At 63.3% G+C, this 13,248-nt stretch overlaps 1 protein-coding gene across 1 annotated transcript; it reads left to right on the forward strand.

Moving 5' to 3' along the window:
* The first annotated feature begins 1,499 nt into the window (after nucleotides 1–1,499).
* Nucleotides 1,500–8,370, forward strand: BCL3 (BCL3 transcription coactivator). The gene is made up of 9 exons (XM_004597960.3): nucleotides 1,500–1,897; nucleotides 3,044–3,197; nucleotides 6,538–6,646; nucleotides 6,752–6,956; nucleotides 7,057–7,145; nucleotides 7,265–7,342; nucleotides 7,533–7,700; nucleotides 7,906–8,023; nucleotides 8,122–8,370. The coding sequence occupies exons 1-9, from the start codon at nucleotides 1,630–1,632 to the stop codon at nucleotides 8,307–8,309; spliced, it is 1,377 nt and encodes a 458-aa protein (XP_004598017.3). The 5' UTR covers nucleotides 1,500–1,629; the 3' UTR covers nucleotides 8,310–8,370.
* Nucleotides 8,371–13,248: the final 4,878 nt, after the last annotated feature.

Genomic DNA, 13,248 nt, shown 5'->3' on the forward strand with positions numbered 1-13,248 from the left:
TGGGTCCCAGCCACCCCCACGGAAGACCCAGATGGAGACCCAGCTCCTGGCTTTGGCCCTGCCCTGTTAGGGGCATCTGGGGAGTGACCCAGCTGATTAGAGATACCAGTTTGCCTGCCTTTCAAATAGAGAGGGGCTGACTCATCTGAGTGTGTCCCTCCCCCCATCCCAGCCTCAAGGAAGTGAGGGGCAGAAGTCCCATTGGGGCCCAGTCTGCTAATGGGCCCTCTTCCAGGCTTTGCCAGGACAGGGGCCCCAGGGAGATCCGAGGACAGGAGGGCAGGGAGAGGTGGGGAGGCAGGCCACCCCCCCCCCCGGGTTAACCATCCACCCGGGTGCGGCCGGCCAAAGTCCCTGCCCTTGTTCTAGGGCCCACACCCACCGCCAGGGTCCCGGAGGGCTGCTGTCCAGGACACAGACACGGGTGGGGAGCAATAACCTCACACCCGAAACCGCACAAGAGTCTGGAGGCACAGTGGATCAGAGACAAAGAGAAGGGGACCCTGGAGACCCTCCGCGTGCCCCTGGGCAGGTCTGGGGTGCAGCCTCCGCAGGATTGCCAAGATCTCCCCCCTCCGTCCTGTGACTCAATGACCCGGACTCAACCCCAGCGGCGGCTCCGCCTCGCCTCCCCAGGGAGATCCGGGAAAGCCCCGCGCGGCGGGCGCCCCGCCCCGGGGCGGAGACCGCGACGACGCCCGCCCCTGTCTTCCTCCCTCCCTCCCCGCAGCAGCTCCGGCCCGTCTGAGTCACGTCCCCAGCCCGCCAGGCCTGTTCCCCACGTCCCAGCAGGAGAGTCACACTGCTCGCCCCCTCCCCGAAGCCCGGGCCGTGGTGGTTCGACCCTGGCTGGCTGGCACGTCTGTGCCTCTTGCACTTACAGACGCGCGCGCGCGCGCGCACGCCATCTCGGGCACTTAAGTTCTCCAAGTCTCTGGGCAGCTGGGATTCCCCGGCACCCAGTCTGTGCACGCCCCGCTCCCACCGCCCCTAGACCCCAAGCTGCCCAGGTACACGGAAGAGGCAGAGGGAGAGTCCCCTCCCCCGCTGCGCGCCCCGCACCTGCCCGGGGCCAGGCCCTGCCTCAGGTCATGCATCCACTAAGGAGGAAACAGCCCGGAGAGGGGAAGTGCCAGGTCCAGGTCATCCAGCGAGGAAGTGGGAGTTAGGACCTGACGACCTCAGGGTCTCCAAGGAATCACCTCGCGGAGGCGGAGAGCGTCGCAGGGGTACAGAGCTGGCGAGGCCGGGAGAACTCAGGGACGGGGGAGGGGGAGTTGCTCCGAGAGACACTGACACGGCCAGGTACCCAGACTTGGAATTAGACATTGGCCTGCAGTGACCCAAGCTGATCCCGACCCCGACCCCGAGGTCCGGGCACCGCGGGGCGGGCCGAGGAACCGGGCGGCGGGGCGGCGGCGGCGGCTCCAGGAAACCCCTGGGGCGGTCGGGTGGCCCCGGAGGGGGGGCCGGGGGCGGGGAGGTGGCCGGCACCGCCCCGGCCGACAAAAGTCCCTTCAGTTCAGCCGGCGGCAGGGGAAGTCCCGGCGCTCGGCGAAACCACCCTCCCGTGCCGCCGAGCCCAGCCGCGCTCCGGCCGCCAGCTCGGCCGCCGTCCCCGGCGGCCCCATGCCCCGATGCCCCGCGGGGGCCATGGACGAGGGGCCGGTGGACCTGCGCACTCGGCCCAAGGCCACCGCGCACCCCGACGCCGCGCTGCCTCTGCGTAAGCGCCCGCTGCGCGCGCCCTCCCCGGAGCCCGTCGCGCCCCGCGGCGCCCCCGGCCCCGCAGCGCCCTCGGACCCCCTGCGCGGCAGCGGCGGTGTCTGCTGCGACGCGGCCGTCGCTCCGGGCCCCCCTCACGGCCTGGCAAGGCCGGAGGCGCTGTACTACCCCGGTGAGTGTCCCCGCGGGGTCAGGGCCGGACCGAGTAGATGACGGGTGCCAGCAGGCCGGTGGGCAGCAGAATGGGATATGCAGTCCAGGGGTGTGGACAGATCACCAAGGGGCGTCCGTAGGGGCGGAGGGTCAAGGCTGCCTCGCAGGGGGTTGGGAGGTGCAGAGTCCCGTGGCACAGATCTGGGGGTGTCCGTCAGGGGCTGCAGCTTGAGCAGTGCAGAAGGCAGAGGTAGGGGGCTAAGGGCAAGCTGGGTGCTGGGACTGGAACATCAGGTCCTGGTGGCTTGACTTGGGGGGGTCAAAGGCAGTCAAGTTGGTAGGGCCTGGGTCCCCAGGTGATGGACCTCAGCAGTTCCTAGATGCCAGAAATCTGGGGAGGCCAGGCTGTGGGGAAGTACAGGCCTCAGGAGAACAGAGTCGAGGTTCCCAGCACCCTAGGATCTAGGATCGAATAGGTCCAGACAGGGGGACCCCAAAGTCGGGCAGCTTTGGGGGTGGAGAGGCACTTGGGAAACTCAGGGACCCCAGGATTCAGAGCTGAAGTGCTGCATTCAGGGGTCTCCAGATGGAAGGCCTGACCCCAAGGAATAGGCATGCCCAGACCCCCACCTCTTCAGTGCAAAGACCCCAGATGTACACTTTGCACCCCATCTGAGCAGCCAGAATGTCTCAAGCTGTGCAGCAGGGGGCTTCTCTGCATCTCAGCTCCTCCTGCATCCCAGGAGGGACCCCAGGCCTCAGTCTTCCCCATCTGTGTGCTGGGCAGATGTGGAGGTATTGTTGCAAGGGTCTCTTCCAGCAGTCTGATCCCAACAGACCTCCTCTAGCATCACCGCTCGCTCACCCCCCACACTGTGCCCCACAGCAGGCATTCAGCCTTGCCTCCCTCACCCCTGCCTGTGAGCTGGACTCCCCCTGCCCTCACAGGGCCCCCCGTTAGGAGCTGGGAGTCAGGCGAAGGAGACAGGTGGCCGTGAAGGTGTAGTGGCTGAGGGAGAGAGCAAAGCGGGGTGTGAGCCAGGGCGGTCATCCCAGGCTGAAGGATGCAGGGTGATGGACAAGTGGAATAGGCAGCGGAGGGCAAGTGAGCTCGGCCTCACCCAGCCCTTCTCTCCACCCCACTCCCCAGCGCCCCTCGGTGCAGCACCTCTACTGCCCTTATACCCCACCGCGTCCATGGGCTCCCCGTTCCCTCTGCTGAACCTGCCGACGCACCTGTATCCCATCATGTGCTCCATGGAACACCCCCTGTCGGCCGACATCGCTGTGGCCACCCGCGCAGATGAGGATGGAGACACGTAAGTGACATTCCCTTGTGAGCCTGGGGTGGGGTGGGGTGTTAGCAGGATCGGCTGTGCACAACACACAGGGGAGGTGAGTTCTCCCAGGGAGCTGTGGGACCTCTGAGGCCCTTCCTTTCTCAGGCCTCAGTTTTCCTCTCTGAAAAATGGGCACCGAGACAGCCTCCTCCTGGAACTGTTTTCAGGACAGTGGCTCTTCCAATTCTGCTTTCTTTTAAAAATTCACCTGCAAAAGTGGGAATGTCTTTCCCTGATTGGTTTTCCTATGTACATTAGACACACGGGTGGAGCGCCTGGCCTGGGGCCCTGGTGTCTTAGAAAGAGATGGGCCGGTGTCCATTGCACTGCTGTTGCTTTGTCCCAACTTTGCACACTGTACAACCTGGACACAAAGTTGCAATAGAGACTGCATAATGTGCAACCCTTTCAGCTCCCAGGAGCTGGGGGTGGGGGTGGGGATGTTTTGTCTTCCAGTCTAGTTCGTTGTTTCAGAGCCACTAGAGAATCCCTCCTGGGGGATGAGGCCCCCAAGGTGTGAAGACCCTGCTGCTCCTGGGCAGGTGGATAGGGGAGGACTCAGCCCTGTGCCTGGCGCTGGGGATTCAGCTCAGACACTGCAGGACCGAGCTCATCCTAGTGCCCCCTTCCGTGCCTCAGTTTCCCACCTATTTAAAAAAGAATACAAAACAGGAACCTTGCGTGAGGAAGAGCTGGTTTTGTACACATCGCCTATGTAGACACTGGTTTGGGGACTGCAAACCACAGGTGGGGGCCTGTATCTGCACAGACCGAGGCCTCAGCGCGGGGGAGGGCCCCCTCCAGCCCCACACCCACAGCTGGGCTGGGCTGGGCGGACCCCTATCCTGCTTAGGCGCATGCGTATAATGCAAAGCATAGGGCGCGCTCCATACAGCGGAGTGGGTGGGGGCCTGCTGCTGCGGCCTGCAGCGTGGGAAGGCGGCTCCCCGCCCCCCCAGGGGCTGTGAGCCACCTGGGTGAACCCAGGCAGGAGAAAGTGCCCTGAGACTGAGAACTGCCTCTGTAAAAACCAGCTCCCAGCCACCGCAGGGGCCGGGGTACCCTGCGTCACAAGGAAGCAGGTTGCATTGCTGTGCACAAACCTGCCCCCCCAACACACACACACACACACACACACACACACACACACACACCCCTGCAACCAGCTGTTGGTGCTCTGGGAAAGCACGGTATAGGCTTGAGGCCCCCCGGGGGCCCAGCGGGCTCCCAGCTCCTGCCCCTCCCCCCAGCCCCCGTCATCCGCCCCCCTCTCCCCTCCCCAAACGCAAACACTTCTGCCTCAGCTGCCTGCTCGGGGAAATCCCTTCCCGCAGCGCGCGACCGCAGCCCAGCTGCTCCGGCCTCCCACGTCAGCGCGCTGTCAGTCACTCGCAGCCAGCCACCCCTTCTCCGCCGCCGGCACTCCCTCCGGCCTTAACCCCTTCCGCTGGGGCCGCGCTTTACCGGAACGGCCCCCCACTTCACACCGCGGGGAAGGGGGTGGCGGGGACGCACCCCAGAGAAGCCCAGGTGGACCGGCTAATGGGGCGGCGTGACGGAGGGTGACCTGCAGGAGGAGCTGCAACTCGGAGCTTGCAAGTGAGGCTCCCACGGCTTGTGGTGTGCCTCGACACCCCTCCCTCTCCCACACCTCCGCTGGGGGATGAGGACAGCACTGGAGGCAGGGCCAGGCCATCTGCAGGGCCTCTTGATCCAAAGCCTCAAATTCCCAGACGCCCGCATTGGAACGCTGAACCGAGCCCCCCAGCCCCCGTAAGCGCCAGGTCCCCAACAACCAACCTCTGGGGACGCACGGGGTGTGAAGGGGTGATGCGATGTCCCCGCCCCCTCGTAACCTGCAAATCCGCAAAGGGACAAGACTGGGGCACCTTATTCCTGGCGTCCCCAAGCCGGTGAAGAAAAGGGGGAACAGCTGGAGAGCTAAGGCCCAAGGAACGTCCTTGTCCCTAAGTAAGAGTTAGAGGGATGCCCGGGTATGGGAAGGGGCCCGCTGCAGTGTGAGCCCTGTGTGTGTGTGGGGGGGTCGGAGTTCCAGAGGGGGACCCCCTCAGGCTGCAGCCTCCCAGGAGGAGGGGGGAAACCTCTGTGTGGCCCCATCCCCCGCCCCGTGCAGGGCTGGAAGTGGAGGAGGCGCGCGGGGACGGCCGGGGTAGGTAGATCCCCGGAGGGACCGGCTTCCCTCCCCCGGGAGCAGGAAGCCGAGCTCCGCCCCACAGACCTGTTACTGGAAGTCCGAGGGCTGGGCCGCCCCTCCCGTCCCCACTTCCTCCGGCCCCGCCCCACCCCCTGCGGCCCGCGCCTTTATGGGAACTCGGGCCTGGACCGTTTCTCTGAAATCGCGTTCGCTCCCGCTGCCCTCGCTTAACCCCGCCGCGTCCCCGCCCCCCACCCCACGCAGGGCGGCCCCTCCCGGAGACCCCGGCCCAGGGGCGCCCCCTCGCCTTTTTTTTTTTCCATTTTATTTGACTTTGGCCGGATTTGTTCCAGCCCTCCTCCCCCCTACACACCGCCCCCGCACAGCCCGGCAGGATAATCTCGCCCTGGCAGGTGTCAGCTGCCAAGCGCGCGGACGGGAGGGTGCCCAAAAAAAGGCCACGTGACCTTGCCCCAGCGGCTGCTAGGAGGGACTGCAGCCCAGGGTGCTGCTGCTCCTCTGGCCCCATTTAGCCCGCGCCCCTAAGGGAAGGGAATCTTAGTGGAGACTGGGTGCACATTCCACAGTTTGGGAGAGGGCCTGGCATCTAAGGTGGGACCAGGCTGAGAAAGTGACTTGAAATACTGGTCACACTCCCACCGGTGTCCCCGCAGCCAGCAAGGCCCATCCCCATGCACTCCGCGCGGCATCTTCATCCTGGCTCGTTGGTTCACTGGCCAAAGCCAGGAGCCCAGGAGTCTCCCATGAGGGTGGCAGGGACCTCAGTACTTGAGTCCTCACCTGCCAGGCCCTGGAATATGGGATGCCTCCACCCCAAAAGAGAGTCTTGACGGGGGGGGGGGGGGGTGGCCCCAGAGTGGGGCCAGAACACCAGGTCTTCCATGTCAGTACTGAGCAGTTACCGATAGCATCAGATGGCAGCTGTGCCCACCCCCCACACACACACCCAGGGACATGACCTTGGCCAGCTGAGGTTAATTCCAGATGGTGAAAGCTGACCACCACCCCGGGAGAGGACAGGAGCAGAGTGAGACCAAAGAGGGCTGAAGGGGGTAGGCTGTGAGAGTCCAGAAGGCAGAGCTGCACAGGGTGACAGGTGGCCAGCCCTGGTGTCTGACAGCCCCCTCCTGCACCTACCCGCAGGCCTCTCCACATCGCTGTGGTGCAGGGCAACCTGCCAGCCGTGCAACGGCTCATCAAACTCTTCCTGCACGGAGGCCGGGAGCTGGACATTTACAACAACCTGCGCCAGGTGAGGCAGGAGCCGTGGGGGCCACCGCAGGAGAGGGAGGAACGAGAGAGCGCATGGGGCCACAGGGCAGCACAGGGGTCACTCACGGCCTGTGTCCACCCCCAGACCCCGCTCCACCTAGCAGTGATCACCACGCTGCCCGCTGTGGTTCAGCTCCTGGTGCTGGCCGGTGCCAGTCCCATGGCGCTGGACCGCCACGGCCAGACGGCGGCTCACCTGGCCTGCGAGCACCGCAGCCCGGCCTGCCTGCGGGCCCTCATGGACAACGCCGCGCCCGGCACGGTGGACCTGGAGGCCCGCAATTATGACGGTGAGTACCTGCCTACCTACCTAGTGCGCTGTCCGGCAGGTGGCCTACCCCAGTCACTCCTCCGGCCCGGGGTCTGACCGCGCCTCCCCGCCTCCCCCAGGGCTCACAGCCCTGCACGTGGCCGTCAACGCCGAGTGCCACGAAGCCGTGCTGTTCCTGCTGGAGCGCGGGGCTGACGTCGACGCGGTGGTGAGCCTGCGCGGTGGGGCAGGGCCAGCGGTGCGCGTGTCCGGGCGGGGCGGAGCTGGCGGCATCCGAGGGAGCCGCGCTCACGGAGACCCTCAACGTCCACCCCTTCCTTGCTGCAGGACATTAAGAGTGGCCGCTCCCCGCTCATCCACGCTGTGGAAAACAACAGCCTGAACATGGTGCAGCTGCTGCTGCAGGTGCGTAAGGCCACTCGCCTTCACATCTCCCAGCCCTGCCATCGCCCCTGCTCCCTCGTGCCCCTCCGACCCCTCCTCGGGTCAGTCCGGCGCTGCTCGCTGTGTTTGCACCGGCCCCCAGCCTCCTCGACCCTGCACAGGTGCGGCCCATGGACGCCGCTCCTGATCGCACGTCCTCCTCGCCCCGCAGCACGGCGCCAACGTGAACGCCCAGATGTACTCAGGCAGCTCGGCCCTGCACTCGGCGTCGGGCCGCGGGCTGCTCCCACTCGTGCGCACGCTGGTCCGTAGTGGCGCTGACAGCGGCCTCAAGAACTGCCACAACGACACGCCACTCATGGTGGCGCGCAGCCGCCGGGTGAGTGCGCGCACCCGGGCGTGCGTCCCGGGGATGAGCCCCAGGGATGCTCGGGCCTCCGTGAGTGTGCACCCACCCATCCATCTTGGGGAGGGTGACCTCACCTGAAGGTTAGCCAGGGTCACTGCGGACAGGACCCCTGAGCCAGGAGGGGCTCTGACAACCACGGCAGCCCCGGTGACCTCCCTCCCCCATGGGTCCCCAGGTCATCGACATCCTGAGGGGGAAGGCCACCCGGGCTGCGTCCTCGTCCCAGCGCGAGCCCTCCCCGGACCGCAGTGCCACCACCTCCCCTGAGGGCAGCAGCCGTCTCAGCTCCAATGGTGAGGAGCTCCGGGGTCCCCTCCCAGCCTGGGCCCACAGCCCCACCCGCTCTTCTCTCCAGATCCCGGCTGACTCTGGCTTTTTCCACCATCCACAGGTCTCCTCTCCACCTCCCCGTCCTCCTCGCCCTCCCAGTCTCCCTCCAAGGACCTCCCTGGATTTCCCATGGCTCCCCAGAACTTCTTCCTCCCCTCACCGTCTCCCAATGCCTTCCTACCCTTCCCTGGGGTTCTCCGAGGCCCTGTCCGGCCAGTGCCCCCCGCCCCAGCTCCAGGAGGCAGCTGAGAGGGAAGGGGGGCTGATCTCTGGCTCAGGAGGACTCACGACCCCCACACCCCACCCCGCGTGCGGCTCGGGGGGGCGGGGTGACCCTGCTGGAAACTGTGAAGATCTTACTTGGATCCCAGCTCCCGCCAGGGAGGTCTCCAGGACCAAAACTGGCACCCAGGCACAGGCCACAACGCAAGGGCCCCTTGTGGGCACTGGGTCCCTGGCTCATCTCTGTCAGCCAGCCCAGGGCTCTGCCCAGCTGCCCTCAGGCCACACCCTGGAAGACCTCCACCCAGATTCGGGTCTCCTTGGTCTGTTGCAGAGGTAGGAGAGTCCCCTCTCGGGGGACAGGGGCTCCCTGCCACCCTCAGCTGAGGTGGAGGGCGAGCGGAGGGGAGCAGAGGAGGCAGGCACTGATGACTCTGTAAATTATTAGGCATTTTGGTTGGATTTCTTTTGTAATAAACTATTTTTGTACCATAGCCTGTGCTTGACCGGACCTTTATGACAGTAGGGCCTGGGGGAGGCATGTGTGTGTGTGTGTGCGTGTGTGTGCACCTGTCGACCACAGGGGTGGCGGCTGACTCGGGGAGGTCTGTGACATCACTGTGCCAGTGGGTCTGGGTATGATTCAGGGTGAGTGCGTGTAACATCTTCCCAGTGCCCCTGGGGGCACATGTCCTGGGGTAACCTTCAGGCGTGGGCAGCTGTGGTGGCAGTGCCCGTGAGCAGCCCTGATGTGACACGCAGCATCATGGGAGGGCGATTTCTCTGCCACTGTGTCATGTGCTGCAACCCACCCCACATGTCTCACGATTCTGGAGGGGCCGTGAGGGGCAGCAAAGCCAGGTGTTCCTCATGGACGGCAGGAAACAACTCCAGCTGCCACCATCCTGCCTCCCCGGCCCAGGTCAGCAGGAAGCTGGGGTACGGAGCCAGAACCCAGGACCTCACCGGAACACCCCGAGTCTGGGCAGCCTGCCTGCAGCGCTTGTGCCTCCTGCCAGCCTGCAGCAAACCACGGCAAACCCAGTATCTCAACTGGGGTTCAAGGTGTTGGGGGGTGCAGGCTCCCAGGGAGGCCACAGGACAGATGCTCCTTCCCGGAGAGCCTCCTTTCGCTTCTCAGCTTCCGGCGGCTTCCTTGTGATGACATAGAGTCCAGCCAGGGGTCCCCCAACTGGCTCCTCCCTCCCAAGGCCTCCATTGCACCTGCCCAGTCCCTCCATGCACAGGAGGTGCCCCTCCCTCTCAGGCTCCTCGGGAGGAGAGGCCAGATGCAGATCTGGGGTGCAGGGTCCTCAACAGTCCAAGAAACAATGGCACAGGGAGGTCCCCAGATCCGGGCTGACCTAGTGCGACCCAAGACAAAGGGGCGGGTGGCCGACACAGGGGACCCAGGTCCCACTCCACTGGTCTGGCTGAGTGGCCATGTGCATGGTTCTGCAGGTCTCGGGGACAGTGGGGGTGACCATTTTCACACCAAGACCGTGTGTGTGTGTGTGTGTGTGTGTGTGTGTATGTGGTGTGGCTGTGGGCTCAGCTCCCTTCCTAGCCTGCTGGGTGACCCTAAGGGGGCCAGGGATGGGATGGACTCCGTGTGTGTGTGTGTGTGTATGTACATACATACGTACGTACGTACGTGTAGTTCCAGGGAAGGCTTGGCCAGGTGATGGGCCTGTGTCCTGACCAGGGTGGCCGCGGGGCCCTGTGTACGTATGTCACCAAGTGTCAATGTCCCTGACCCTGCCTGTGGGGATTGGGGTTTCTGAGAGCACCCTAACTCAGAGGTGCCTGTTTCCTGTGACAGTTTAGAAAACTTGCCACACACCAGGGTGGCTTCAGACCAGAGGCGTCCATTACCTCACAGCGCTGGGGGTTGACGCCAGAGATCCAGATACCCCCCGGCCCATGTTTCTGCAGACGACCATCTTCCAAGGCTTCTAGAAGTTTCCTTTGGCTGCAGATCATCCCTGCCAGCTGCTGGCCTTCCCCATCAACCACACCCCTCCGGCCTCTACTCGTAGCCTCATTGGCCTCCTTCTCCAGGACAACCTCCTGCAGAGACCCTCAACTCCCTGATACCTAGAAATTCACCTCCAAGTGAAGCCACACACTTAGGTCCCAGGGGTTAGGATATTCCTTTCCAGGCCCAGCATAACAACTCGACGGCTAAATCCTCTTGCAAATGCCAGGATCTCAGGTGGGCACTGGTTCATGTCCCAACTGCCCCACTTCCCATCCAGCTCCCTGCTTGTGGCCTGGGAAAGCAGTGGAGGACGGCCCAGGGCCTTGGGACCCTGCACCCGCGTGGGAGATCTGGAAGAAGCTCCTGGCTTCAGATCAGCTCAGTTGTGGCCACTTGGAGAATGAACCAGTGGATATAAGATCTTTCTCTCCCTCTCTCCATAAATCTGATGTGCCTTTCCAATAAAATAAGCAAATCTTTATTTATTTATTTATTTATTTCCCTTTTTTCTGTGTATGTGGGTGGGTACACTCCTCACATATTCGCCAGCCAGTTCTCCCACTTGGATGGCAGGGACCCCAGTCCTCACACCATTGCTGCAGCCTCCCAGGGTGCACCACCAGCAGGCAGCCAGAGCCAGGAGCCAGAGCTGGGACTTGAACCAAATGCTCTGATAAGGGACACGGGGGGCTCTATAGCTGGGCTCAACGCCCACCCTCCACCAAGGCAGCCACCACTAAGCCCACTCCTGAGGGTGACACTGGGTATGTGCGACCCCCATGTGATCATTCTAGCATGCACGTGTATGCAGCAGACATGTCCCAGGGAAGAGCCCTGGGAAGCGACAGCCCAGGCCCTAGCCCAGCCCCTTGCACTATGGTAGCTGCAGCTCATTCTTTGTGGTTGAGTCTGGGCTCGTGTTCCCGTGTGACCAATCTGGGGACATGGACAAGAGACACCTACATGCCTTAGGCAACACTGGGCACAAGAACCGCTCACTGCAGAGGAGGAAGTTGGGGTTCAGACAGAGCAGAGGGCCTGTCCAAACCCAGGGCAGTGACCTCCAGACACTCACAAATACCTAGCATTCTTTTTTTTTTGTTTAGATTTATTTATTTGTATTTGGAATGCCGAGTACAGAGAGAGGAGAAACGGAGAAAGATCTTCTATCCGCTGGTTCACTCACCAAGTAGACATAACAGCTGGAGCTGAGCTGACCCAAAGCCAGGAGCCAGGAGCTCCGTCTGGGTCTCCCACACAAGTGCAGGGTCCCAAGGCTTTGGGCCGCCCTTGACTGCTTTCCCAGGCCACAAGCAGGGAGCTGGATGGGAAGTGGAGCAACTGGGACATTAACCGGCACCCATACAGGCTCCCAAAGCTTGAAAAAGAAGGATTAGCCAATTGAGCCACCACACCAGGCCCAGAATTCTAAGAGTACATGCAGAAGTGTGTGCGTGGGAAACTGAGGTTCAGCAGCTGCTTGCAAGACCAACAGCCACCGCTGGAGCATCAGTTCCAGTCCCACGTGGACACAGGGGCCCACGCACTCCACGCCCTCTTGAACTGCATTTCCAAGACCATCAGAAGTGGGGCAGCAGGGACTCAAACCAGTGCCAATGGGATGCCGGTGTGACCTGCTGAGGCCACAATGCCTGCCCTGAGAGAATGACTATTGAGGGTCACCATAACTGTGCCCCCAAACGACTCTGAGACCCCAGCAAGAGTCTTCAGGACCCTCACCCTCTACTTCCTCCTCTGCACACTGGGAAGGACGCCCCACTGGGGGCCTGGCCCACAGCGCACCTTGGATGCCCCGTGCCTGCGGGGGCCAGTGTTCCCACACATATGTGAGACCGGGCCTGGGTCTGAGAGCTGAGTGAGTGCGGCACCAGCCGTGGCGAGCTACTTCTCTAAAACCCCACGACCCGCCTTCTCCACACACGGAAATCCCCTCCCGGCCTCCCAGGCCTTGGGACCCAATGTGTGGCCCCCCGCCCCGCCCCTGCAGAGAGGCGGGCACCAGTGAGGGGACAGGAGCCGCTGCCCACAGCCTTCCACCCGCACGGACACAGAGGGGGCCTGAGACCCAGAGAGGCAGCAGGCCTCACCCTGGGATTTCATGATGCACTATAAACCCACGGGACCATTTCCTAGCCAAGGAGGAGAAGATTTCCAGGCCGTGCCTCCTGCTACACGGGGCTGAGAGGCACACAGCGTGGGCATGGCCTGTCACAGAGCTGGCCTGTGGGCTCTGAAACTCCCCAGGTCAGGCGAGGCGGTGGCCCACAGGGGCCAGCTGAGATGCCACGCTCTGGACTGGATGCCCAGCTCTGGCTTCCAGACACGAACGCTGCAGGCATGCCCTCTGTCTCTCAAATTTCAGGGGGAAAAAAGTTAATATCATGAAAAGCAAAGACCAGATGGAGAGAGTGGGCCTGGCTGGAGGCAACGAAGAGCAGTGAGCATTCAGAGCCATCTGCAATCTAGGTTTGGGTCCTGGACTGCACAGCCTGGGCCTCCCAGCCCGGTGAACGAAGGCTGCCCCTGCAGACCCCGGCCTCGCCTGGCCGCTGAGCGTTCCCCAGTTACAGGGCACAGTGGCCAAGAGCAGGGAGGGAGGCACAGCCGGAGGACTTCCAGGCCCAGTGGCAGAATGTCTGAACATCACTAGGCAGTGGTTCCAAGGGTGCGATTTGGCATGCTGCCCACGAAGGCTGACCCTGGGGGACAGATGGGTCCACAACACACTTAACACTTCTCGCAAATCGAAAAGCATTCGAAAAGTGACCCCCCCCCAAATATTTCAAATTAGACATGCACAATCCTAAAGGGTCTCTATCCGCATCTGGGAGTTTGCAACTTTGGAAGCTGGACTCCCAGCCTCGCGGGTGTGGCCAAGGCCAGGGGTGTGCCCTACATCTAAGGGGCGGGGCCAGAGTCCCGGAGACGTGACCAGGTGCTGGAGGTGTGGCCAGTAAAACCAGC

The sequence above is a fragment of the Ochotona princeps genome, chromosome 16 (assembly GCF_030435755.1).
Source record: "Ochotona princeps isolate mOchPri1 chromosome 16, mOchPri1.hap1, whole genome shotgun sequence".
Taxonomy (NCBI): Eukaryota; Metazoa; Chordata; class Mammalia; order Lagomorpha; family Ochotonidae; genus Ochotona; species Ochotona princeps.

Excerpts from the sequence above, each read along its gene's own strand:
- BCL3 (XM_004597960.3), top strand. The coding sequence starts at position 1,630 with ATGCCCCGATGCCCCGCGGGGGCCATGGACGAGGGGCCGGTGGACCTG. Across the intron at positions 3,198-6,537 it reads GCAGATGAGGATGGAGACAC|GCCTCTCCACATCGCTGTGG; the intron begins GTAAGTGACATT and ends ACCTACCCGCAG. Across the intron at positions 8,024-8,121 it reads CAGCCGTCTCAGCTCCAATG|GTCTCCTCTCCACCTCCCCG; the intron begins GTGAGGAGCTCC and ends CACCATCCACAG.